This window comes from Macaca fascicularis, chromosome 3 (assembly GCF_037993035.2).
Source record: "Macaca fascicularis isolate 582-1 chromosome 3, T2T-MFA8v1.1".
NCBI lineage: Eukaryota > Metazoa > Chordata > Mammalia > Primates > Cercopithecidae > Macaca > Macaca fascicularis.
The window spans coordinates 48,286,659-48,314,424 of NC_088377.1; the positions used below are offsets into that span (position 1 = coordinate 48,286,659).

Consider the following 27,766-nt stretch of genomic DNA (forward strand, 5'->3'; position numbering starts at 1 on the left):
GCCACCCACCTAATGCCTCTAGGACTAAATTATTCAGAAAGGGAAAATAAAGGAAGAAATAGGAAAAGAACAGGAATGAGTATTTTTAGCCTTGTTGCCCAATCAATTGACCAATCAACTGTTTTTTATTAAGTGTTGTTTGCATTAAGACAGTTGGGAGTTGAGGATGGAATGCAAGAGATGTAGGAAAACATGTTTTCTGTCTCCCAGAAATATCAGGGGAGATGGGCTGAAAATATTAAATCAAAACTAATAATATAATAATGGCTTCAGTTATATGTTACAAAATATATGTGCTACAAAAAGGTGTAATTTTTTTTTTTTTTTGAGATGCAGTCTCATTCTATCACCCAGGCTGGGGTTCAGTGGGGTGATCTTGGCTTACTGCAGCCTCTGCTTCCCAGGTTCAAGCAATTGCCTGCCTCAGCATCCTGGGTAGCTGAGATTACAGGCATGTGCCACCATGCGTAGCTAATTTTTGTATTTTTAGTAGAAATGGGGCTTCACCATGTTGGTCAGGCTGGTGTCGAACTCCTGGCCTCAGGTTATCTGCCCGCCTTGGCCTCCCAGAGTGCTGGGATTATAGGCATGAGCCACTGTGCCTGGTCAAAAATGTCGTAATTAAACTATGAATATTCTTTCTAAACAATGGGCAAAGTCATAGTGGATTAACTCTCACCTGTGTTAATAATCAAACTGGAATTCTGACGAAGGCCTCACACCAACAGTGACTACAATGATCAAAATATTTACTTGTTGGTTCTCAGTCATTCAGTTCTATAGATTTCTCCTTAATGTGCAGGAAAGCATACGATAATACTCTTGTAAAGAGGTTTTTATTGATTAGCTTAATATAAAACTTACTATAGAATACTCCAGATATAACATGTGATATAAATGCCACTGTTAGAGCCATCAAAATAATTCTTATTTTCATTAATGATTGTGGATGAAATTATTGAGAAATGTTTTTTCTGTTATCAGAGCTCAGGAGGAGTTAATGGTGCTAACTGGGGGTGGTGGAGATAGTCCTATGAGAAGCAGAGAAGCCAAATCTACTTCCCCAGCACTGATTTAGTCATCTCCTTTATATTACCAAGTATAACACTCTATACAGACCATGAGAGAGCACAATACATGCAGAGAATCCCTGGTTATTTATGCAATACATTGGATGAAGCCCATCTTCATTTCAGGGTTCTATTCACAAAGTAATTTGAGGTCTCTGGGGTTCTGGGGCACAGCTTTCTTGAAGAGCAAAGCAGAAGTCCTTAGGGAAATCAGGCTCCACTTACGGTCCCATCCCTTGACTCAGCCGTTAGAACAATGGGTTTTTCTGTTTTAAGAAGTCCTCCAAAGCTCAATTTCAGGGGGATCTGCAACAGTTAAACAAGCATATTGAGAAGCATTAAATAAAGCAAAAGTAGAAAGTATAGCATCAAAGTAAAAAAAATGCATTAATGACAATAATACTTTGTAAACATATAAAAACTACTTTCAGCATTATAAATCTTGGATTCTTTATACTTACTCAATAAGATGTGTGAAGATTGGATAATGAGAGCATTCATCATCAATCATTTAACAGAATGTTTATGGAGCACCTATTCTGTACGAGGCTTGACCTGAGACAAATTCATGGGAACCCATGTTCTTTTTTGATTTAAATTTTAAGAAAATAGATGAGTTTTAAAAATTTAAACCAGATTATTAGATATAATGCTAAACTATTTTTAAAGCATCTTATGAAGTTAATTTGGTGTATGTTGAAACTTGCAAGGTAATCCTGACTAACTGTTGTACATTTTATTTATATGGACAGTCTTCAACTTCCAGAGTCCAGTAATTCCTCCCAATGGAACCCATCTAGTGTAAAGATGGGAAGACACCTTCAGGAAGCATCATCGTTTTATTTTTTAACATTTTCTCTTGGTTTCCAAGGGTAGTGCAAGTGGGGAACCTCTCAATTCTTACAGTGTTTTGACTCAACCTTTAGCCCCATTCTTATTGAGACACTGCTTCAGTGTTGAGGGAACACAGCAGAGTGATATTCTGATCTCCATGGAGTGATGGGCAATCAAGAAGTGCCAGCTTGGGACTTACAAGTGAGTGCCTTCCCCATCCCAGGTGTGCCAGAGGACCACTTTCTCTCAGGGCTGAGTCCCCTGTCTAAGCACACATGCAGGATAGCTACATAGCTGGCCTAAAGCCACAAATAATGTGGAATATGGAAATAATATGGAAACCATCTCTATCTTCCTCCTCTCCTATGTAGAAAGCCTGCTTAAGGGGTGGAGTTGCTTAATAAATACATGAGACCTAGAAATAAGATTTATAGGGTCTTACTTAATATGAATAAATGACATCTATTTTTTAACTTCTTCAGAGAAAAGATTCCAAATCTTTCTACAAATATAATACCTTATTATTTAAAAATTTTCAAAAAGCAAGAATACATTTTCCCTGCAGACAGACAGACATGCACGTGGACATGTCACATACACACACATGCAAATACATGAATGTCATTTGCTAAATGTTCACATTAAAAAACTTAATATTTGTATTCAAGCCAGTCAACTGCACATCACTCCTTAAACATTTACCAAATGACCAAATGCTTGAATTAGATAAGGTCACTTGCAAGGCACCACTGGGATATTTTAAAAGGAATAAAATAAGAGGATTTATTATTTTTTTTTGTAGTTATCTAAAAAAATTTTATTTATTTTTTATTATACTTCAAGTTCTAGGGTACATGTGCACAATGTGCAGGTTTGTTATATATGTATACATGTGCCATGTTGGTGTGCTGCACCCATTAACTCGTCATTTACATTAGGTATATCTCCTACTGCTATCCCTCCCCCAACCCCATGACAGACTCTGGTGTGTGATGTTCCCTTTCCTGTGTCCAAGTGTTCTTATTGTTCAATTACCACCTATGAGTGAGAACATGGGGTGTTTGGTTTTCTGTTCTTGCGATAGTTTTCTGAGAATGATGGTTCCCAGCTGCATCCATGTCCCAACAAAGGACGGGAACTCATCCTTTTTTATGGCTGTATAGTATTCCATGGTGTATATGTGCCACATTTTCTTAATCCAGTCTGTCATTGATGGACATTTGGATTGGTTCCAAGTCTTTGCTATTGTGAATAGTGCCGCAGTATACGTGTGCATGTGTCTTTATAGCAGCATGATTGATAATCCTTTGGGCATGTCCCCAGTAATGGGATGGCTGGGTCAAATGGTATTTCTAGTTCTAGATCCTTGAAGAATTGCCACACTGTCTTCCACAATGGTTGAACTAGTTTACAGTCCCACCAACAGTGTGAAAGTGTTCCTATTTCTCCACATGAGAGGATATTGTTAATGGAAGGGGGAAGACATTCTTAGATACAGATAAAATATAGAGAACAAAACTCAATGATTTAATGGCAAATTATGAAATTATATGATAATAGCCTCCAGTAACCAATAACAGAGCAAAAGAGTAAATGAGCCCTGGACTAGGTGGAGAAGACACCTTGGAGGGGCTTGGGAATTGAACTAGGACTTGAAAGATAAGAACAGAATGAGGAGAAGAAAGGGAAGAAGATTAATAGAGTTATAATTGGGTTGAAAAGGAGCCCAGTTGGATGGAGCTAGGCATCTGGAAGGTGAGGTCAGTAAGGATGGCCTTGGACTATGGTAGTCCTTCATATCCAATAGAAATACCTTAAATTAGTCATTTTCCACCTTGGCTTCACATGAGAAGCAATTGGGGAGCTTTTAAAGCCACACTCTGGGCAAATTAGTTTAGAATTTCTGAGATGTCCCAGGCATAATAAATTTTTAAAGCTCACTGGTGATTCCAGTGTACAGCTAGTGGTTGGGAGCCACTGTCATGAGAAAGCTTCCTCAAGTTCTGGGAAGGAATAGCACCATTCAAAAGTCAAAACAAGATAATAATTGCACCTCATTATTGCATGAAATACTTCCCCATCTTTCCAATAGACTTGAAACTGAATTTAAACTTTGTTCAAGTTCAAGGAGACTGCAGATAATCATGCCATGCTAATCTACGTGGAATTTACATGATGTTTTTAATGGAGGCTTTTGACCTCCAGAACTGAAGCACCCTTAAAGATCATAGATGGGTCCAAAGAGATTCCTTGGCCCATAGAACAAATTATTAAAAGATTAAATGAGTGCATTCTTTTTTAAATATATAGACCCTTCAGTTAAAATAATTCTTAATAAAACATTATTAATACAGAAAATTGACTGACCTGTGTTTCTTTACAGGGTTTGAAGGAGAAGTTCTGAAGGACTCTGATTAGAGCAAGTTTCATGTTCATGAGAGCAAACCTCATGCCAATGCAGTTTCTGGGTCCATTTCCAAAGGGCGTGTATATGTAAGGATCTATGTTGTCCTTGTTCTTCTTACTGAACCTGGTTCCATATTGGTAGATATTTTAAAAGTTAATGACATAATACCCCTAAGGGTTACATGTTAGGGTTTCTTACTTAGGGCCCACTCCTCTACTAGTAGTACACAGTATACTTTTGTGGGCTGGTCATTGAAATCCGGCTATGCCTATTTTGCTATGAGAATTGTAAGTTACAGATCCTTTCTACTCTCCTTACACTATAGGAGGTTTCTGTCTTGTTGAGATGAGATAAATAGTGTTGCAAAGGGTATTTATTTCTAAATGCTCAGATTATATTCAGGGTGGTGATGTTTTCACACTATAAAACGCAAGTAAGTGATGAGACTGACTGATGGAAAAGTAGATTCCTGCCTCAAGTCACACTTATGTTGGTCATGAGGAAGGAAAAGAAGAAATCGTCTTGCACTACTTCAAAATTGTTATTTTGCACTTTCCTTTTCTCCTCTCCTCTCTTGTTTTTCTAATTCTCCTCCTTCTCCTCCCTACCTTGTTTTATCCCTCCTTTCCTCCTCCTCCTCCTTCCTCTAATCTCCATCTCTGCCTCTTTCTCCCCAGCTCCTCCACAGAATAGTTTAAGTCAGATAATTTACATGGGCATATGCTACTGTACCAGTGCAAAGCAGTATCATCACTGCTTTCTTTGTCTATCTCTTCCACTAAGCTATGAATTCTTTGAAGATTGGACCCATGGTTTTTACTCAAATTTGATTCCAGAAGATTTGATTATATTAAGGAAAAAATATTCATTTGTAGGACATAATAGTAGCATTGTGATCATATGTTTTTAAAAGAGTCCTTATATTTTGGACTCTTATGACCCCTAAGGATATAATTTATGACCTTCATCTTAAATTGCTGGGACTGTGGGTGGCTACAGTTTTCTTTTATCTAGTCTATGGTTTGTAAAGTGTGACAATGATCAATTTCATGATAAAAAAAAAAAACTTTTAAAAGTAAAAAGATAAGCAAATGATTGTACAAGCCCATGACTGTCCTGTAGATTAAGAGAGGCAGAATATGCTTGAACCAGGCTGGTTCAGGGAGGGCTCCTTTCCCAGGGCCTTGTACCTTTCAGGGAGGAACTTCTCAGGCTCTGTCCAGTACTTTGGGTCATGATGAAGAACATAGCTTGGAATCATCACCACCACCCCTTTGGGAATGGACATCCCATTGATTTCAACATCTTTTTTGCAGACCCTCTCAAGTCTCATAGCAACTGGGAATAATCTGAGCGTTTCATTCACCACCATGTCGAGATACTCCATCTGTAGCATAGTATCATAGGTGGGTGGTGCCTGGAAAGAAAGAAGCAGATTTGGATAAATTGAGATTTTGAATTAACTTTTTAACTCAGTTAAAAAGTTAAAAGTTCTAACACTGTTGAAGTGTTAGAAGCTCCAGAGAATAAGTCATACTGGTAAAGGATTGTAGCATTCATAAAGTGTTTTAATAACTGTCATGCCCATTGATGTGCTCAATGGCCCACTGAGATGTGTGGAGGAGTTATGAAAGCGGGAGACTTTCGGGACAGCTCTCACCCCAGAGACTGAAATCCTTAGCATAACCATGTAGTGTTTTTTCTTTCTCATGGAAGCAAGTGTGACTAATAGGCTATGACCACTAGCATCAAATACAATATGACAAAGTGATTGTCCCTTTCAAAAAGAGGTCACATGTCTGTAACCAAGAAAGTGAAAACAGATAGAAAAAGCAAGTTCTCTGTACCACACAAGGATTATTGGTCAAAGTCCTGCTTCATAACTCTCTTTGTTATATATGCAAACAAAAACAGTTACAAAGCAGGATTTGTATTATATATATATGTGTGTGTGTGTACACACACACACACACAAGCAGGGCTTTTGTTATACACTTAAAATGTGGAAACACTATATTATATAAAATCTCTATGAATAATTTGAGGACAAACTAGTCCCTTTCTATCCCAAATATGACAAAAGAAGGTTCTGATTGGATGTTACCAGTGCACATGATTAAAGTGCTAGGCAAAGTTATGAAGAGGATAGAACCCCACACAGCCCTGTCCTCACTTGCTGAAACAGTCTCCTAGTTGTTGCTTCAGGGCTGGACTGTAATCTCTAAAGAACATCCCTTTGTGTTCACCTCACTGCCATATGAGGGCCAGCCCAAAAGCCTTGTCTCTTCATACCACAAAGAATCCCAGTTTTGGCAGAGGTCTGAAAACAGTATGGTTGATATGCACCTAGTACTTGATATTATATTTGGAAGGCAGTATTATAGAGTTTAAGAGTTTAGCTCAAGGGTCAGGTACGCTGGTTCTAGCTTTGCTTCTTCAACAGTGGCTACCTGATTGAGACAGCTGTGCGGCAGAGCTGAGTCAGCCTGCACAGCGCACCCAGGGCCAGGCTCCCCCAGACCCCAGCCAGACCAGAGCAAGTCCTGCCAATATCAGCAGAGCTTACTATCAAGATGTGTGAGCAATATGCTTATCGTTAAATGCCACTGAGTTTTTTGGATGTTTTTTACTTAGCATTATTGTGGTGATAGAAAGCAGATGAACCAGGGAGAGGACTGTTTTACAAAGATCTTATACTTCTGCCCAATAGCAACAATTCCCTATGTTTCTTTTTTTTCATTTTCAGAACCTTCGTACATATTGTGAGTGAAACAATCATGATTATGCTTTTTATAAAAATTCTCCTGGGAAGTGGCGAGGAGGCATTTTTGCTAAGGCTTCACCTCCTCCCTCCTTCTCCATGCATCATCCACTCACCTTATTGGGTAAAACTGTATCAATTTCCTTCTGCAGTTTCTGCTGGACATCAGGGTGAGTGGCCAGCTCATATATAATGAAGGAGAGAACACTGCTCGTGGTTTCATAGCCAGCAAAAATAAACATAATTGATTGGGCCATGAGCTCCAGATCAGACAGAACTGAAAGGAGAGGAAAGACATTTCAGGTAAATCAGGTCAGTGTAGGGCATCACAGTTTAGATGAAGAGAAATCTAAATGAAGTCCTCAAATACCTAGGGGAAAAAATAGAAAAGCAATTCAGAGTCTCACTGCGGGTGGCTTCACTCTGATGTGTGTCTTACAGAGCCACAACAAGGCAAATAATTTTAATCCAGTTTTCCCCAAGGTCGTCAAAAATGTAAATGTGGGCCATCCACTCCTCCTCATGCCATCCCTGCCACCTGCACAGCTGGGTAATTTCCGGAGAGAGCGTTTCTGCATAATATATTCAGTGTTATGGGTGTGCTCCTTGAATGATCCTAAAAGTACTTTATTGTAAATTAATATGGGGTAGTCTTCTCTCCCAAGAAAAATGTAATTCATTTTAGCTACAATATACCTTGACAAACTTTGAGAAAAATTGCAACATTAATGGTTAAATGTATGGAAAATTAAAGGACCTTTCCTGTAGATATGTTTGAGGCCAATATTGGAATACAGACCACCTCTTGTTACTCAAAGTGTGGTCTATGGGTCATAAACATCTGGGAGCTAGTTAGAAATGCAAAACTGAGTGCGGTGGTACACACCTGTAATCTGAGCACTTTGGGAGGCCAAGGCGGATGGATCACCTGAGGTCAGGAGTTCAAGACCAGCCTAACCAACATGGAGAAACCCCGCCTCTACCCAGGCATGGTGGTACATGCCTGTAATCCCAGCTACTCGGGAGGCTGAGGCAGAAGAATCGCTTGAATCTGGGAGGCTGAGGTTGTGGTGAGCCGAAATTGTGCCGTTGCACCCTAGCCTGGGCAACAAGAGCAAAAACTCTGTCTCAAAGCAAAACAACAGCAACAAAAACAGAAATGCAAAATCTCAAACTCCACCATTGAACTACTGATTCAAAATCTGAATTTCACAAGATGCAGTAATTTGTGTGCATAGCCCATCTTGAGAAGTATGGCTTGTATCTTTGATGCATCAGCTGGTAGATCTAGGCTATAGGTCTCAGAATTGACTATCTCAGGATGTACAGCAATTGGAGATGGACAAAAAGCTAGATGAGTGGTGATTGTCTGTAGTCTGATGAATGGCATTAAAATAGCATAAGCTTCTGTCATTACAAGTTGGCACCCCCCTTGATTTTTCTCCTGAGAGAAGCTCAGGGTGGTCCATCATTGGTCTGTTTGATCAGGACTGGATTAGGACATTTAAAGACCTGGAACACAGAAATAAATATGACGCCTGCTCCAACTACATAATTCACAACCAAAAGCCATATGAAAGGAGTGTGAGAAATGTCGACAAAGCTGTGATTTACCGGTGAAGATTTCTGTGATGCAGTTGTGGGTAAATTCAACTATCTAATACGTGTATTCAGTTACCATGAACCTGATGATACTGATGCAAAACTGAACTATAATCTCAAAGTTTAGAGCTCTGCTGTCCAATATGGTAGCCACTATCAAAATGTGATTATTTAAAATCAAATTTTAGTCAATTAAACTTAAATACAATTTAAAATTTTTCATCAGTGGCACTAGCCACGTGCAGTGCTCAATAGCTATATGTGTCTAGTGATTTCTAGATGAAACACTAACACAATAGGCTATTTCGTTTATCACAGCAAGTTGTAATGGGATAGATAGATGAATAGACAGATGAGAGATAGATACGTAGATAATCAATAAGTAGATAAATAGATGATAGATGGGTAGATGATAGATAGATAGATAGATAGATAGATAGATAGATAGATAGATAGATAGACAGACAGAAGTAGTTGTAGACATGGACATATTTAAAGCAGTATGCTGAAGTCAGCCTACTCCTGCTCTCTGGAACCAATGATTAAATATTCAGGAATTTTGTGACATGATTGCCAAACCTTGGTGACTTGAAATTGAACATGGTCATCATTTTGCCACTGTCATGGTAATAATGACTTCAGTGAAAATTGTACATGGATTTTAAAACTAGTAGGTGAAAGATTGAAGACAAAGAGGATATTTACACGGTCTCAGAGGTTTTCCCCACAAGTTACTTACCCTTTCCAAAGAAAAAAATAACTTTGTAGTAGATTAACCTGGTGAACACACTTTCACCAAATATTACCAGTTAAAATCACCCTTATTAGGACAGCATGCCTCCTGATTGGATGTTAGATGCATTAGGCTGCTGCAAAAGTAATTGCGGTTTTTGCGATTAAAAGTAATCACAAAAATCGCAATTACTTTTGCAGAAACCTAATAAATTTCCAGGCAGAAATTTTAATTCTGTGGATGTGCAGGAGGCTGAAACTGCCATTTGATCTTATGTAGGTGATTCACAGACTGCTGACTCTGGCATGCCAGGTTTCCTTAGGGTTGCCTTTTAAGTTTAGAACATGGCTATCTATGCCTGTATGCATCTAGAAAGTGCCTCCAGCTACCATTTGTAACATCCAAAACCTGTGTCATTCTGCTATGTGGCAGAAATTCTCATCTTCCTGGAATACTTCCTGTATATTTTCAGAACAAGGACCTTCCTCTGAGTGCCCCACCAGGAGCCCCCAGAAGCACTCTTTGGATACCTTTGTGGGACTCAGTGTCTTTCGAATTCTGAGAGTCAATCATCAGCTGAAGGAAATCCACTCGGCGCTAGAAGCAAAAAGAGAAATTTTATTGACAGAAAGTGACTCATGAAGTCAGAAGTTAATCGGAAGTGCAGTCCTCAACCTCCCTTCTGAGAATATGGCCCCTTGAAGACTGGAAATCTGATCGGTGTTGCCTGAGTCACCAGTGAAAAAAATATCCATCTAAATCCTTGGAAAGCAGGATGTTTTCCCGAAACAAATCTGGATAAAATGTTCAATTGCTTTTTGGTCTTTTCCGTGGTCCTAACTGCATACCCATGAAGAAGTCCTGGACGTTTTATTCTTCTGTCTTCTTCACCAACATCCACAAAGATTATTCTCCTGACATTTCCAGAACTTATCAGCAGCTTTGGTGGGAGCATCTTCAAATACTCCAACATTCCCCAAATCTATACAATCTTCAGTGATACCTGGGTTACCCATTCCTACCTCCCTGACCTGCAGACATCCTTTGGCTGGCCTCTAGGGCTGATGAAGGCAAAGCTGAGTTAGCCAGCCTTGCAGCCTCAATTCCCGGAGAAGACGCCTGTTCACTTGAGGCTGTGAGAGGGCTCAAATGTAACACACACTACACTCCAGGAGGTGGCCTGATAGGGCCTTTCATTGGAGAATGTTTGAAATAACAGGCTTGTACTTGAAATGATTCTTTAGCAATCTATGATCTAGAGAAAGCATAATACCAGTAAAATATATTTCCAAACAGTAATGTTTATCCTTTGGCAATTTATTGAAGGGAAGTAGTGTGATAAAGTTTTATGTGAATAATATTTATGCCATGACATACTAATTGTGGTGCCTGATATCAAATTTTAAGTGCTATCTCTGACTCGTTCTCATATCTCCTTCCCCAAACTCCGCTTTCTGCATTCCTACCAAATCAATTATCTTGCTCTAAGAATGAGTACTCTTTATGTTAAAATATTTCTCTACAAACAGACAGGGAAGTGCACCAATCATATGTATATTAACAAAAAATTATGAAAAACTAAACATCCACCTATAACTGCCACCATGTTTTACCTTTTGTGTCTCTTTGAGGCGACCTTCTTTTATCCTCTTTACAGATTTTCTTAGAAAACTTGTAACTTTTCTTGGAAACACAGTGATATTTAATGCTTCAAAAATTGGGGTAAGGAATGGAAAGATTTCTGTAGGAAAAAAAAAAACCCACAAAATGAAACCATTGTGAACGTGCAAAATTTACCTGGAGCAATTCTAATTTTCTCTACCCATCAGAAGAGTAAAATACATCAAGGCTCTCAACTGGAAGCCATTCTTTCTATGAGTTTTGCCCTCTCACAGGCCAGTGGCTGAGCAAGGGCAGGTCTATGCATAGGGACCACCACTACAGCAGTGAGATCAGCAGCCCCTTGTGCATCTTTTGAATGATGAAACAACCAAAATTCAGTGCCCTAGTCTCTTTGCCTTTATCTATTGAACTAGAGTCTCTTAGGATAACCCAAATCATAACCTGCTGTTTAAATTAATCATGCTGTTCAAGAAATAGCAGGTAGTCAAGATAGAAATAACACAGTGTATCTCGGTCACCTATCATGGAATAAAGCTAAAATCAAAGTAAAGAAAATTGGGAAACTCACACATATGTGAAAGTTAAATAATAAACTTTTAAGTAACCAATGAGTCAAAGTGGAAATTAAAAGGGCAAATAGAATGTGTTTAGAACTGAACAAAAATTAAGATGTGATAGGCCAGAATCTGATGGTATTTGGCAAAGAAGTGCTCAGAAGAAAATTTATAGTTGTAATGTCTAAATTTACAAGAACAAAAAGTCACAAATCAATAATCTACATTCATGCCACAACACAGTAAATGAAGAAGGGCAAACTAAGCCTGAAGCCAGCAGAAGAAAGAAAATAATACAGACTAAAGTACAAATTCATGAACTAGAGAATTAAAAAAAAAAAACTAACAAATGAATATCATTTCTATGAAGCATCCAGAATAGGCAAATCTATAGCGGCAGAGTGTTGATTAGTGGTTGCATATGACGACAGGGTTTGTGGCAGGGGGTTGATAACTAAAAATGTACGAGGTCTCTAGACTGACAAAAATGTTTTAAAGTTTACAATGGTGCTGGTCATACATATCTTCAAATGTACTACAAATCATTGAACTGTATATTTTAAGTGGATGAATTACATGGTGATTTACATATCAATAAAGCAGTTATTTTTAAGAGAGAGAAAGAGAAAAGGAAATGGTAGTCCACATACTTATTGAGAGAAAGAAAGGATCTAATGAATTGAATCTTAAAAGCTTCTTGGTGTTTTCCACAAAGGGGTCGTGTGGATTGTTGAGAGAGTCGACGTTCACTCCAAATGATGTGCTAGTGATCACATCCATGCTGTAGGCCCCAAAGACGCTGAGTGGAGAAAGATGTGGAAAATTAAAATCAGCACCTCTTTACCATCCTTCCACTATATGTGCAACAGGAAACCCACATGTCCAGTAAAGACAGACAAAGAGCTACAGACTTTCAGAACTATCTACTGGATCATGTCCCATCGCACTCCATCAGATGGTGGTTATTGGGTGCCAGTGACACAGCTGGCCCTACAATGGGGGTGATGGAGACTCTGAACTGAGCTATACTTACCTCTGAGATCAAGGAGCCCATCATAGGAAGACAGGGACCCACTATCAGAGAACTGGAGTAGCATGTGTTGAGTGTGGATGATACAAGATGTGTAAGCAGTGTGCTTCAGCAGAACAAGAGGAGAAAAATTCACTTTTCCTAAGGGGCTCAAGACAGGTGACATTGCATGACTACAGACTCTACGCCCAGAGCTGATTCTTCTTCAGCACTTCACAAAACAGCAACACCCTGTTCTGAGCTCCCAGAAATATCGTCCTTATTCTCTACACTCCCTGCTCAAGATTTGGAAAGTCTCACTATCCCCAGTTCTTGTGAGCTGAGATTGCCCTGTTGGCAGAATCATTTTAGTAAAATATAATGACCAGCAATGTCCTGGTTTAAAGAAAATCACTAAAAATTGATTTGGAAATTCCTATAGCTGAGTGACCACATATCTCTGGTCTGCCCAGGACAGGCGCAGATTACACCTGTTGTTCCTGCATAATTGAAGCACATACCAATGTAGACAGCAAATGATAGGCTTACCCTGCCTATAGCATTTATAGGACCTTGTCTCTTTAAGACTGGAGAAAAAAGCAGTGTTGGGAATGTTTAATATATAGTATTCTACTGATATCCTCAGAAAAACCATGAAAGGGTCAAAATTATTCAAAGTTCTCCATTATAACTTTCCCATCGTACTCACTGCTAACCAATAGATACCAAGTGCCTTCCCCTTCCACCATCCCATACACGCCATGCTTAAAACTTTGGTGCAATCACACATTTCCCCCTCTACAGTATGCATTTAGTCTTCCAGAACATTCATGTTGACAATTTAATGGATAAGTAAATCCTGGTCCATGTGCATATGGGAGAAGACCTTTTTCCCCCAGCTACCCCACCTCCTCTTGGGAGTGGGCCTATCTTGGGAGACCCATTGAAGTTGCAATACCACAACCTTCCTTTTGTCTGGTGACTGGAGTAACCCAACAGTGGGAATATCAACTCCATGGCAGGCAGCTTGAGGGGTTCATGACAGCTCAGAACCCCATGGCTGCGCTTCTACTTACTCCTTCAAGGTGACAGGCTTGCCTGTCTCTGCTTCCCGCCTCAGATTTCTCACCAGCACGTCTCCATACTGGGCAATGATAGGGACCATCTAAGCACAAAACACAACACCACCCGTAGTAAAATGTGCAGACTCTAGTCCCAGAAGAACATGGCTTTCCCTGGCACGGAGCAGTAAGTGACATTTTATAATGAATTTTGTGATGTCTTTTCTGTACATAAAGATAAAAGACCATTTTTAGGAAACTCAAATTCAGCAGACTACCCCTTGGAAAGAAACTGTGATCTTACTTTCTACCTGTCCCCACCTGATTCATTCTTAAGTTTCTAATTAAAACTAATGTTATTTTCATACCTCTTTGAGTTTTCCACTGGTGAAAGTTGGAGAGAGCAATGACCGTATTCTCTTCCATTCTTCATCCTCAGCTACAGTGATGGCACTTTTCATAAATCCCACTGGACCTAAAGGCTAGAGTTCAAAGCAGAAACATTTTGTCCTGTTTCAGTTGTGGAGATCTCCATGGTTGTAGAAAATGTTAAACAGGCATCACATATTTAACAAATATTTAGTGACTGTCTACTAGGTGACAGGCCCTATGCTAGATGCTCAATAGAGATTTATCCCAGATGCCCAGTGTCCTGGGATGTATTTGTGTGTGGGGGCAGTGTTCGGGAGACCCAGCCACCTGATGTGGTCTCCAGCCTGTATATCCCAGTCTCCTTTTACATACAAATTCTCCACATGGTAGGGAACCTGTTCTTCCAGTGGAATAGTCAGGATCAACACCTAGCACTTGTGCAGTGTAGAGAGAGAGTGGTGACAGAGAGGCAGGTGGCTTTGGTGTACTGTATGTTGCCTCAGACGAGCTCTGTCTTTATGTTCACCTAAACCATGGGCAACATGAAAAAGAGGTGCCTCGATGTGGTGGTTTTAAAAAAATGGTAGGTAATAGTTTCGAAACTAGAAACATATTTTGAAGAAATAATGCAATTCTATGAACATTCTTTTCTCAGTTTTTTATTTCATGGATAGAAAAAAAGAGAAAGAGATAATTATTTTTGCCTAGTTGGAACTGGCCTATCAAGCCAGCATGTTTGAAACTTTCTTTCATCTTCCATAGCCATGTTTTGTTTTATAATGAGTACTTACAGCAGTCTTTTATGTTAAAAATTCAGCAAACTAGGGAGAGAAAGTTCCTCAATTTGATAGAGGGAATCTACAAAAAAACCCCACTTCATCTAAATCATGCTTAATCATGAAAGACCAAATGTTTCCTTCCTAATATTAGGAACAATTAAAAATTCACCACATTTACTTGACTTTATACTGGGAAATCCTAGTGCAATAGACAAGGAAAAAGAATTAAAAGGCATACAGATTGGAAAGGAAATACAAGAATTGTATATTTTCAAGAGACATAACTGTCAGTGTCTAAAATCTCAAGGAATATACAAAAAGACTTCTAGAAATACTAAGTCAGTTCTGCAAGGTTCTAGGATACAACATCAACAAACAACAATCAAGCATGTTTCTGTGTACCAACAATCAATATCTGAAAACACAAGAAAAACATAGTATTTACAGTCACTCCAACAAAAGTGAAATACTTTAGCTATAAATCTAACAAAACATGTACAGGATCTCTATGCTGAAAACTACAAATTGTTAAAAACAATCAGAAAATCTAAGGACTTGGAGACGCATGCTATGTTCATGAATTGAAAGACCATAGTATAGATAAAGACTTTCCCTAAATTGATGTATACACTTAATTCAATTCTTGTCAAAGTAACAGCATGTTTATTTGTAGACACTGAGAAACTCATTCTTAATTTTTATGGAAAAGCAGAGGACCAGGAGGAGCTAAAATAAATCTGAAAAAATAAGTCAATAAAAGTGGGAAGATTCACTCTACATGATGTTAAGAGTTACTGTACAGCTAGTAGAGTCACCAGTTTGTTATTGGTGGAAGAATAAACACAGTGATCAGTGGGACAGAATAGCAAATGACAAATGCAAAGAAACATGCCCAATTGATTTTTAACAATATGCCCAACTTTCCAAAAATGGCTTTGGAACAACTGGATGGCCATACGCCACAAAAAATGAACCTTGATCTAAATCTCATACCTTATGCAAAAAATAACACAAAATAATAGAGTTACATTTAGTAAAGCATTACATTTTATGACTTTTAGAAAAATTGGCAATATAAGAAGGAGGGCTAGGCAAAGAACTTTCAGACTTGACACCAAAAGCACAATCCATAAAAAAAATTAATACATTGGCATCCTCAAAATAGAAAGACATTTTCACTGATAAAGACCCTGTCAGAGAAAAAGACTTGTGACTGTACGATAGCAGCAGGGAGCTATATGGAGATGGAATGGGTCTGCATCTTGATCATGCTGATCATTGCATAAATCTACAAATGTGATAAATTTATGTAGAACTACCCATGCACTCAATACCAGCCTGGCCAATATGGTGAAACCTCGTCTCTACTAAAAATACAAAAATTAGCGGGGCGTGGTGGTACACACCTGTAGTCCCAGCTACTTGGGAGGCGGAGGCAGAAGAATTGCTTGAACCCTGGAGGTGGAGGTTGCAGTGAGCCAAGACCATGCCACTGCACTCCAGTCTGGGTGACAGAGCAAGACTCTGTCTCAAAAAGCAAACAAAGAAAAAAACAAAAAACAAAAACAAAAAACTACACACAGAAATGAGAGCACATAAAACTGGTGAAATCTGAATAACCTGTGTGAACTGCATCAATGTCAATTTCCTGTACTATCGTAACATGAATATGCTGTATTTATAGTTATGCAAGATTGCAAGATGTCAGCACTGGGGGAGTGGGTAGGATGAAGTGTACCTGGAATCTTGCTGCACATTTTTTAGGCAAATGTCTATGAATATATAAGAATTTTAAAATAAAATTTAATCAATCAATGAGTATTTTAATTTCAAAAACTGGATGCTTACCCTCCGGTTTGTGAAGACAGAATAACATTCTTTCACTAGCACTGTTTTGATCATGTTGGGATCTGTGATAGCCAGCACAGGCTGTCGACAGTCATAAAAACTGTGTGGAGAATACAGAGTTGATTAAACATCAACAGCCTTATGCTACAGCTGGAGCCAAACCCAGGAAGCCAGACTTTGATCGTGAAAGTAAATCATCAAATGCTCACAAGGACTAAGTGTTTCAAGGGCAGATGCTCTGGGGCCCATGGATATCCAGAGCTGTAAGTTCTTTCTACTCAGTCGTGTTGTGTGTATGGGCTGTGCCTGCTCCACAGCACCCTTCAGGCAGCACTGTGGTTTCTGAGGACTTGATGAGACAAGATGAAGTACAAAGAGGCAAAACCTTCTCCCTGTTGCATCTTGTGAACGAACACACCATTACACCTCTTCCACCACTCTTGCCAAACTGCTTGCCCCTCTGACAGGGAACAGCTGCTGCAGTTGGCTGAGGCCACCTTATACAGTCACAGTCCATCAGCCCACCAGGGAACACAATGGTTTAAGAATATTCACCATTTCTTCAAATTCAGCAGAAAGGTATAGACAAAGATATATTTGTATATCCTTCTATTAAAAAGTCTTGGCTTAAAGTTAATAATAAAACAGAACGAAAAATTCTACACTTACACAGAAAGTTAAAAAAAAGAAACAACAGAGCATAAATCGTTTCCCAATCTGTTTCTCTATATCTCTCAACCCTTCTTTCAAAAGCATGTTAAATCCAAAGTTTAAATGAAAGAGTTTTGGCTTTTAACTGAAAGTGAATCGATGTGGGAAGAAGACAGTGCCCTGCATTTATGAGCACATATTAGAAGCATCTGAGACAATGCATGAGATAAAAGGCACCAAGGGAAGAAAAAAAGAAGGGGGGAATAGGGAGATACTGGACAGAACATGATGCTGGGAGTCCCTGGGCCACCAAAGCCTGGAGAAAAGTGGTAACCACAATGCTCCCAGCCTTGTTTAGACCGAAGACCTCAACACCTGATGACATACGGGATCCTTGGTAGGACAAGCCTCAAAGAGTTTTACAATAGCGAGTGTGAACGTTGTGAGAACCAAAATTGTGGCACTTGTGTGTGTCAGTGTGTCTGTGTGCCTATGTGTGTGATTAAAAACCCTGACAAATCACAGAAGGCTATGATGCTTGAGTGCCTGATAACAAAACTATCACAAAAGACTTTGCAAAACCACAAGCTTGCAAAAAGCCCATCCCAACTTTACACAAAAATATTTCTGCAAGGACACCTGCCAAGCAACTGCCTGTCCAAACTTGGTGTGGCATCACCCTTGTTACTGATCTTTGTAGTGAAGGAGAACTATTTCAAAACCCATGTGAAGTCCTCCTCATATTTTCCTTGGAACATCTTTGTCTTCCTTTCCCTCCCTGAATTTGCACATAGCTTATAATGGCACACAGATTCCCATTCTAATACTCTACTCCCAAATACGTATCCTCTTCTTTCAGAGAGCCTCTCTGTTTGTAGTTAGGTTGGCAAGAGTTTCATCCCAAGAGGCTCTGGGCTGAGACTGTCCTCTGTGCAGTGGGGTAAACTCATCATAGAAACAAGTCTATCCAATGGAAGTTTCTAGAATACTCACCCCCAGACTTTTCTGTACTTTTTATAACATTCCATGTCAAACGTCCAAAAGCCCTGGGAGGAGAAACAAAATAATATTTGATTATTGTTTTAAATGTACTTAACCCTGCCTCTAATTGGGGCTGAAAACAGTCAAATCCAATGAAATTAGACTTGCCGGCAGTTAGGGGAAGCTTATTTAGAGACATCATAAGGGAAAGGAGAGAAAACAGAGGAGGTATTTGACATGGGAAATTTAAAATCACTCTTGATTCTTTAAGTGTTATGGATACTGAATGACTGATCCTTGTGTATAAATACTAAGTAACTCCTTGTCTTTATGATGTCTCTTTGCTTTCCCTGAATGATCACCTCCAGGGGCATGTGGAGAAACTGAGGTTAAGGGAAAGGGAGAGCGTCAGAAGGGAACATACACTCTTTTATCTCTTTGTTCTTCATCCTTTTCATTTATTTCATGAGCTCACTTTAGGATTCTGGCAGAATTAGAAAGTTACAGACATGAGGGACCTCTTTTAGACTAGCAGATTTAGATAAGTGTGAGGCATGGTTTTTTTTTTTTTTTTTGAGACGGAGTCTCGCTCTGTTGCCCGGGCTGGAGTGCAGTGGCCGGATCTCAGCTCACTGCAAGCTCCGCCTCCCGGGTTTACGCCATTCTCCTGCCTCAGCCTCCCGAATAGCTGGGACTACAGGCGCCCGCCACCTCGCCCGGCTAGTTTTTTGTACTTTTTTTAGTAGAGACGGGGTTTCACCGTGTTAGCCAGGATGGTCTCGATCTCCTGACCTCGTGATCCGCCCGCCTCGGCCTCGCAGAGTGCTGGGATTACAGGCTTGAGCCACCGCGCCCGGCCGAGGCATGTTTGTTGAGTGAGAAAATGAGTGAGTGACAAAATGACAAAGAGGACTTGCTTTCCAGTGTTCCAGCTTAACATGGACGTTCTGAAAAAATGTCCCCTCTACACATCGGACACAGCAAATTATGACACTTGCTTGAAGTTTGCACTGGAAAACTTTCCTGTTTCTACATTTCAGGGGTGAAGTTTTAACTATGGAAAAGAAAGTCCCTCGAATGTGTATCTTGGGGGTTCATCTACTAAAGAGTTGACATGGGAAAGATGGTGGGTTTCAGGTCTCTGAGCCCAAGTCTGTATGTATACATCCAGATGGCCTGAGGCAACCAAAAACTACAAATGAAGTGAAACAGCCAGCTCCTGTCTTAACTGATTGACCAACCTTACAACATTCCATTATGACTTGTTCCTGCCCTGCCCCAGTTGATCAATCGATCAACCTCGTGACAATCTTCTGGACAATAAGTCTTACGATCTCCCCACCATGCACCTTGTGACCCCCTCCTCTGCTGACAATAGATAACCTCTTTTAACTGTAACTTTCCACTGCTTACCCCAGTCCTATAAAACTGCCCTACCCCTGTCTCTTTTTGCTGACTCCTTTTTCAGATTCAGTTGGCCTGCACCCAGGTGATTAAAAACCTTTATTGCTCACACAAAGACTTTTTGGTGGTCTCTTCACACGGATGTGCATGACATTTGGTGCCAAAGACCCAGGACGGGGGACTCCTTCGGGAGACCAGTTCCCTGTCCTCACCCTCACTCCATGAGGAGATCCACCTATGACCTTGGGTCCTCAGAACAGCCAGTCCAAGGACATCTCACCAATTTTAAATCGGGTAAGCAGCCTCTTTTTATTCTCTTCTCCAACCTCTCTTGCTATCCCTCCCCCCTTCAATCTCTCCCTTCCTTAATTTCAGTTTCTTTCCCTTTCTGGTACAGACAGAGGAGATGCGTTTTATCCATGAACTCAAAACTCTGGTGCTGGTCATGAACTCAGGAACAGTCTTCCCTTGGTGTCTAAATCACTGTAGAGATGTCTGCCTGGTGATTCACCCACATTTCAGACGTATCTGATCACTGTCCGGATGCCTGCCTTGATCGTTCACCTTGGTGGCAAGTACCACCTCCTCTGGATGGCAAGTACCACCTTCCCTGGGTGGCAAGTACCACCTCCCCTGGGTGGCAAGTACCATCCCCTCATCTCCGTGTCTCTACCTTCTCTTTTCTCTGGGGTTGCCTCCTTCACTATGGGCAAACTTCCACCCTCCATTCCCCCTTCTTCCTTAGCCTGTGTTCTTCAAAACCTAAAACCCCTTTGACTAACACCTGACCTAAAACCTAAATGCCTTATTTTCTTCTGCAATGCTGCTTGGCCCCAATACAAACTTGACAATGGTTCCAAATAACCAGAAAATGACACTTGATTTCTCCATCTTACAAGACCTGGATGATTTTTGTTGAAAAATGGGCAAATGGTCTGAGGTGCCTGACATCCAGGCATTCTCTTACACATCGGTCTCTCCATAGTCTCTGCTCCCAATGTGACTCATTCCAAATCTTTCTTCTTTCTCTCCTGTCTCTTCCTTCAGTCTCCACCCCAAGCTCTGAGTCCTTTGAATCCTCCTTTTCTATGAACCCATCTGACCTGTCCCCTCCCCACCAGGCTGCTCCTCAACATGCCAAGTCCCAATTCTTCCTCAGCCTCTGCTCCTCCACTGTATAATCCTTCTATCACCTCCCCTCCTCACACCCGATCCAGCTAACAGTTTCATTCCGAGACTAGCCCTTCCCCCCCGCCCAACAATTTCCTCTTAAAGAGGTGGCTGGAGCTGAAGGCATAGTCAGGTGCCTTTTTCTCTATTGGACCTCTCCCATCAGTCACCTTTTAGGCTCTTTCTCATCAGACCCCACTAAATATATACAGGAATTCCAATATTTAACTCAGTCCTACAATTTAACCTGGAGGGACTTAAATGTCCTCCTGACTTCTACCCTCTCCTGAGATGAGTGGGAAACAGTTTATACCATAGCCCAATCTCACACTGACACCCACTGGTGTCATGAGCCAGACCTTCAAGAAGGCACAAGGGCAGTTCCCCAAGAGGATCCCCATTGCCAATACAAGATGGACTCCCCAGGTATAACTAGGCGTTTCAACTTCTGTCACAACTTTCTGTAGCCTTTCTAATGATTTTTCTACTAGCATTACAGATATATCACAAACTTTATCAGTCCTTCAGGCCCAGGTTGACTCCTTAGCTGTAGTCATCCTCCAAAGTCGCTGAGGCCTTGACCTACTCACTGCTGAAAAAGGAGGACTCTGTATATTTTTAAATGAAGAATGTTATTTTTATCTAAACCAATCTGGCCTGGTATATAACAATATAAAAAAAGCTTAAAGATAAAGCCCAAAATCTCACCACCCAGGCAAATAATTACTCTGGACCCATGTAGACACTTTCTAACTGGGCATCTTGGCTCCTCCCTATTCTTAGTCCCCTGGTACCTGTTTTTCTCCTTCTCTATTTAGGCCTTGTGTCTTGCATTTGGTTTCTCAATTCATACAAAAACGTATTGAGACCATAACCAATTATTCTATATGACAAATTTTACTTTTAACAAGTCCACGGTACCATCATCTGCCCCAAGATCTCTCCACAGCCTAAATTCCTATTCCTTGCAACTCATTATAAAATTTTCTTTAAGGTGTCCACACATCCCCTAATCCCGCTTGAAGCAACCCTGAGAAACATCACCCATTATCTCTCTGTACCACCCCCCAAGAATTTTTGCTGCCCCAACACTTCACCTCTATTTTGTTTTATTTTTCTTAAAATAAGAAGACAGGAATGTCAGGCCTCTGGGCCCAAGCCTGCACGTGTACATCCAGATGGCTTGAGACAACTGAAAACTACAAAAGAAATGAAACAGCCAGCTCCTGTCTTAACTTTCCACTGCTGCGCCAGTCCTATAAAACTGCCCCACCCCATCTCCCCTCGCTGACTCCTTTTTCAGACTCAGTTGGTCTGCACCCAAGTGATTAAAAACCTTTATTGCTCACACAAAGCCTGTTTGCTGGCCTCCTCACAAGGATGCGTGTGAAAGTAGGGAAATTATTGCTTTTGCAGAGGGAAAAAAGATGAAATTACTGGGCAAAAATTAGACAACAGAGCCCTCACTTGGGAGAACTAGAATCTGAGAAACAAGCCTCAGGTATGCAGGAAAGATTGTCTAAGCCAGAGAGCTGACTGCTGTTGCTGGCCCTGTGGAGATGAGCTCATAATTTTCCATCCAGGGATGAGGCCCTGAACAGAGCATCAGATAAGGTTAGGCACAAAGGCTCAGCCAAAGTTCACAGTCCATGTGGCACATAGGACATTCTATTTAGTGAAATTAAATATTTAATAATTTTGTCAAATCATCCCCTTTATAGTGATTTTGCATGTGATTCTGACTTTGTGTAAAAAATAAACCCACAAATTCATATTGTGCTTAAATATCTGAGGTTAATAGACAACCACTATCTCATCTCAGTTACATCCACTCCCTGCTCAGACTCACCCACAAGATGCAACCTTCAAAGGAAAAGAAGTAAAGCAGGACACCTTTGTTCTGTATCTCAAAGTGGCAAAAGATGTCATGGGGAGTAAGAGCTGTGGTAGAGCCATGGAAATATCCTCAGGAAATTTAGCATTTTTTGGAGAGGCTTCAACAAGGTACAAATGACCCAATGGTAAATACTTGGTTTCCCTAATAATAATAAACTGAGTTTCAAAACTGTGCAGGAGGAAGGGAAAAAAGGCTATTCATGAGATTTTGCTACAGAGAGGAAATTTTACTCTCATGTCCACAGATAACAAGCCACAATCAGGGGCTTCTGTTCCTACTTTTAATACTAAGTATGACTGTACCTTCCTGGGAACCTACATCGAGCAAAAAGGAAATGCTCTTTATGGTGCTCACAATGTCTGCACATCAAGTTGCTGATCTACCTGAGATTTGGGCTGTTCAACTGCAGCAAACTTGAGGTTCCTGAGAGTTAGCAAGAGAGCCCCAGGGTAAACTTTGCCGTGCTCTGGGTGATGCCTACACACTGTTTCTGAACGTATAAAACCTCAGACCTTCCTCCTGAGGAGAAGCATTTTTACTGATGGAACTAAGTTGCTCTTTGCAATCATAAGAAGCAAAAGACGAAGCTCAAAAACACTCACCTTACGGAAAGACAAAACATTTCCGAAAAAAGGCAGAGGTGTGGGCCCTGGAATTCCAAGCTTCTTAAAAAGTCCATGTGAATGGGTTCCATATCTACAAAGTGAAACAGAAATCAGGCCACAGGGATTGTGACTTTATAGATATAGGGACTGGTGAGTCACTGACTGAGGAACTGGAATGCTCAAGAGAGGGAGGTAACATTAAGGCAATAAAAGATAACAGTAACTCTGACGACAATGATTATGTTGTTCATAAGGTCCTTTGGCACCTCCACCATGAGACACCAAAAAGTTACAATGATTAGCTCAAAGCAGCAGAAGTCTTCATGGTCCCATTCCTGGAATGAATACTTGATAAATGTTCTCAAATGTGAATGATCCTGAGAGGTTCAGGCAGGAATTCCTCCAGGGCACTTCATTCCCTTATGCCTTTTTAGTAAGTGAACTCTTCCCTGATTTTGGGATTCTCATTCTAGGTAGAAAGGGTGAATTTTTTTTTCCTGCAGTGATGATGAGATTTTGCATCACTACATCCACTCGGTCACAGGGGGTCGCTGAGAGCCTATGGTGACCCTGTCTTTAGAATTTGCTCAGAGTCATTTATGCTTTCCCTTCCCTCTAAGCTCTGACCCTGTTTTAGGAACTGGGCCTTCTTAAGCCGTCATTCACAGAGAGGTGCTGGAGGAGTCACGGAGTCCTTATTTCTACAGATTGATAACTGTGCTCCAGGCTTCCATTGGCCTCGTAGAAATGCGAGCACCTTTCAGCTACACTTAAGTCTCTGTGGTCAGATGATCTGGTTGATTTGAGCTACTGGGGAGGATGATTGACTCATATTTCCCTGAATGACAGTGTGCAGAAGAATCACAACTAAGAACCAGGACATTCCTCCTCTTGTGGAATCTTGCCTTCTAGCTGGTGATATTCACCTGATAAGCGCAGTGTCAGTGATATGGTCTTAATCTGTGCCCCTACCCAAATCTCATGTTGAAATGTAATCCCCAATGCTGGATGTGGGGCCTGATAGGAGGTGATTGGATCCTAGGAGCAGTTTCTCATGGTTTCACACCATCCTCCTTGGGTGCTGTCCTTGTGACAATGAGTTTTTATCAGATCTGGTGGTTTATAAGTGTGCAGCACCTCCTCCCCACCCTCTCTTGCTTCTGCTCCAGTCATGTAAGATCTGTCTGTTTCTCTTTCACCTTCTGCCATGATTGTAAATTTCCTGAGGCCTCCCTAGAGGCAGAAGTCACTATGCTTCTTGTACAGCCTGCAGAACCATGAGCCAAATACATCTCTTTTCTTTATAAATTATCCACCCTGTGATATTTCTTATAGCAATGGAAGAAAAGACCAAAACATCAGACATGCTCTTTTTTTTCAAGGTGATCAATTACAAAGCAGTTTATTGCCTCTGCACATGAACTATCTCTGTTGGAAAACGCATTAAGGCTGCTGTTTCCTAAGGCAGGCCTGCTTGCAACTCATCTTTGATGGGTCACGTGTGGACTCCCCAAACTAGGGGTTCTGGATGTGTGAAGACCTTCCCAGTCTGATATTACTGAGAGGTGGAAGACTGGAGGAAGAAGAAAGGCTGATGGAAGAGGTCACCAGCCATCAATTCAACCATGAATCTGCTAGTCCCACAAGCTTGGCCCCAGAGAGGCAAATTGGGAAAATGTGGCTGAAAAATATGGTGTATATAAAAGGATCCATATGTCTCATATGTGCTTTCAGCTGAAAGGCACCTTCTAATGTCCACGTACCTTCCTGTTGATAGGAAAAGATGCAGTATTCCACATAAGTAACCACAAAATGTTCCAGACAGTTGAATTAGGACCTTGTTTTCTCTTTTTTAAAAGGGTTGTCCTTAAGGCAGTATAGGTTCCAAACGTTCTGTACAAATCCAGTGACTCTGATAATATGTGGCAAAATACAACTGAGAAATGGCCTGGAGGCTCGTGTTTGGAGAACCCAGCAGAGACAGCATAGCCAGGCCCAATAGTGCATTTGGATCCTTGCCTCAGAACAGTTAGTGGAAGTGTGTGCACCATCTACCAAAACCAGGGTGACCTTGGGTTCTCCCACTCCAGTTCCTTCCTTTGTTGTCACAGCCAAGTCAAATCAATGACACTAATTTCTGCTTCTAAACTTTCTACAAGTTACATGATCTCTCAGGCCAGGACAAACTATTGAGTTAATGTGTCAGCAGCATTGGCCCCCAGGAAAGATCTAGGCAAGTGTCTGGTACCATGTCAAGGCAGAAGCTGGGCTGGGCAAACTGTTGCGTTTCTTTCTAGCTTCCCTCTGTTTGGTAGAGTAATGCTGCTTTAGTTTTCAATGAAGAGGCTAACAGAAAAGCCAGTCATCTATTGCACATAATTGTATAGGCCTAAGAAGGACATGGTCTACACTATAGCTTCTGAATACTGGGCTGTACCGGCATCGTGTAAGTCTCAGGTACTATCTGCCTGACTGCCAGATCTGAAGTGACAGCCCCACAACATGGCCAACCACACACAGATGACACTGATGGTGCCCCTGTGTCCAAGCTTGAAGCAGATGAGATGCCAAAATGTTTGCCCTTCAAGTGACCTCCACTAGGGGGACAGGAACCATGAATATCTATTTGGAGTTCTACCTGAGGGGTGAGGAATATTTTCTCACTTCATCTTGATCCTACCTGGATGCTTTTGCTGTCATCACAGACTCACAGTCTTGTTTACTTCCTTGCCCTGAGAGTTAAGGATAACCTGCTAAGCAGATTTATTTGAAATGGGGGTATTGAAATAAACTCTTGAGAAGGTATTTTTAAAAAGACACATGCAATCTTGTCATAGAGATATACATTTGTGCATTAGACTCATATTCCTGACATTATTCTGGAAAGGTGAGGTTATTTTATACATATTTATTGTCACAAATACTGAACTAATAGCCCTCTTTTATCACCCAGAAGGAACATGTTGGAAATAGTCTATCTCCAAAAAAAATCTGGCTTTAAAAAGGATGAATTTAAGCCATGTCAATTCATGTTAAAATGCCAGTAGATGGAAACTATGTTACCCCAACTCACCAAATTGCTAAACTTTCTGTGAAAGAATTAAAACGAGGTTTGTATTTTCTATTTTCATATCACCATGTTTCCTTACTCTTTTTTTTTTTTTTTTTTTTTGAGACGGAGTCTCGCTCTGTCGCCCAGGCTGGAGTACAGTGGCCGGATCTCAGCTCACTGCAAGCTCCGCCTCCCAGGTTCACGCCATTCTCCTGCCTCAGCCTCCCGAGTAGCTGGGACTACAGGCGCCCGCCACCTCGCCCGGCTAATTTTTTTGTATTTTTTAGTAGAGACGGGGTTTCACTGTGCTAGCCAGGATGGTCTCGATCTCCTGACCTCGTGATCCGCCCGTCTCGGCCTCCCAAAGTGCTGGGATTACAGGCGTGAGCCACCACGCCCAGCCCCTTACTCTTAATAACTGTGAAATTGAGTTAGTAAAATGTGACAGGCAGGAAGCCTCCACTACACAGTAGGGAGTGACACTTCTCTCCACCTGCCCTAGCATGTCAGGATCCCACCGGTGAGAAGATTCATCCTCTTCTCCTGCAAGTTAAAGGGAAAAATGTAAAATCCAAATTCTGGTTTAGTAAGCTGGGTCCAAACCATTGTCAATTAGATTATCCTGTATCAATGCTGTCCCTGAACCCTTCTTGACACTAGAGATGGATGGGGGAGAGGCTTATTTATTCCTTTATAGATCTGCAAAAGATCCATCGTAACCTGTATATGTTTGTAGCGTCCAAAACTTAAGCTACTTCTCCTTGAAAATCTTTTTTTTTCTTTTTTGAGATGGAATCTCACTCTGTTACCCCGGCTGGAGTGCAGTGGCATGATCTCAGTTCACTGCAACCTCTGCCTCCCGGGTTCAAGCGATTCTCCTGCCTCACCCTCCCAAGTAGCTGGGACTACAGGTATGCACCACCAAGCCCAGGTAATTTTTGTAATTTTAGTAGAGATGGGGTTTCACCATGTTAGCCAGGCTGGTCTTGAACTCCTGACCTCAGGCAGTCCACCTGCCTCGGCCTCCCAAAGGGCTGGGAGGACAAGTGTGAGCCACCACGCCCGGCCTGAACATCCTTTTTGATCTTCAAAACAGAGAAGGGAAAGAGAGGCCTGATTAGCACCCCAAGTCCAAGGAAACAGAGAAGAGGAGCCTGGACAGTTACTCACAGATAGAGGAGTATCAGGCTGACAGCCAGGGGAAGCCAGGTTTCCACGGCCAAGTCTGGGATGAGATCCATCACTACTTTCCTTCCTTATCTCTCTCCTCCGAGTCTTCCTTTCAGCTGTGTGCTGCTGTTTGCTGGGCTGTGTGCATGGAGCTTTCCTGCACTGCACAGCAGTGATTCATTG

General features: G+C 41.1%; 1 protein-coding gene across 6 annotated transcripts; it reads right to left on the reverse strand.

The window, feature by feature from the left end:
* Nucleotides 1–822: 822 nt before the first annotated feature.
* On the reverse strand, nt 823–27,757 carry CYP3A7 (cytochrome P450 family 3 subfamily A member 7). Of its 6 annotated transcripts, none has more exons than XM_045389496.3 (13): nt 27,584–27,757; nt 23,359–23,452; nt 18,298–18,350; nt 16,654–16,753; nt 14,023–14,136; nt 13,670–13,758; nt 12,235–12,383; nt 11,021–11,148; nt 9,938–10,004; nt 7,189–7,349; nt 5,502–5,728; nt 4,272–4,434; nt 823–1,376 (listed from the first exon to the last, which is right to left on the reverse strand). In XM_045389496.3, exons 1-13 carry the CDS (start codon nt 27,652–27,654, stop codon nt 1,281–1,283), a joined length of 1,512 nt encoding a protein of 503 aa, XP_045245431.2. In that variant the 5' UTR covers nt 27,655–27,757; the 3' UTR covers nt 823–1,280. The 6 variants fall into 6 exon arrangements, with proteins under 6 accessions (XP_045245431.2, XP_073890590.1, XP_073890588.1 ...); XM_074034489.1 differs by having other exon boundaries at nt 13,670–13,879; XM_074034487.1 differs by lacking the exon at nt 18,298–18,350.
* Nucleotides 27,758–27,766: the final 9 nt, after the last annotated feature.

What these genes read in the sequence shown, in the direction of transcription:
- CYP3A7 (XM_045389496.3), bottom strand. Translation starts at nt 27,654, where the DNA reads ATGGATCTCATCCCAGACTTGGCCGTGGAAACCTGGCTTCCCCTGGCT. An exon ending in CTGTCTTCACAAACCGGAGG is followed by an intron (nt 14,137 to 16,653) that starts GTAAGCATCCAG and finishes TTTGAACTCTAG; the next exon opens with CCTTTAGGTCCAGTGGGATT. An exon ending in ATACAGTTTTACCCAATAAG is followed by an intron (nt 5,729 to 7,188) that starts GTGAGTGGATGA and finishes CTTTCTTTCCAG; the next exon opens with GCACCACCCACCTATGATAC.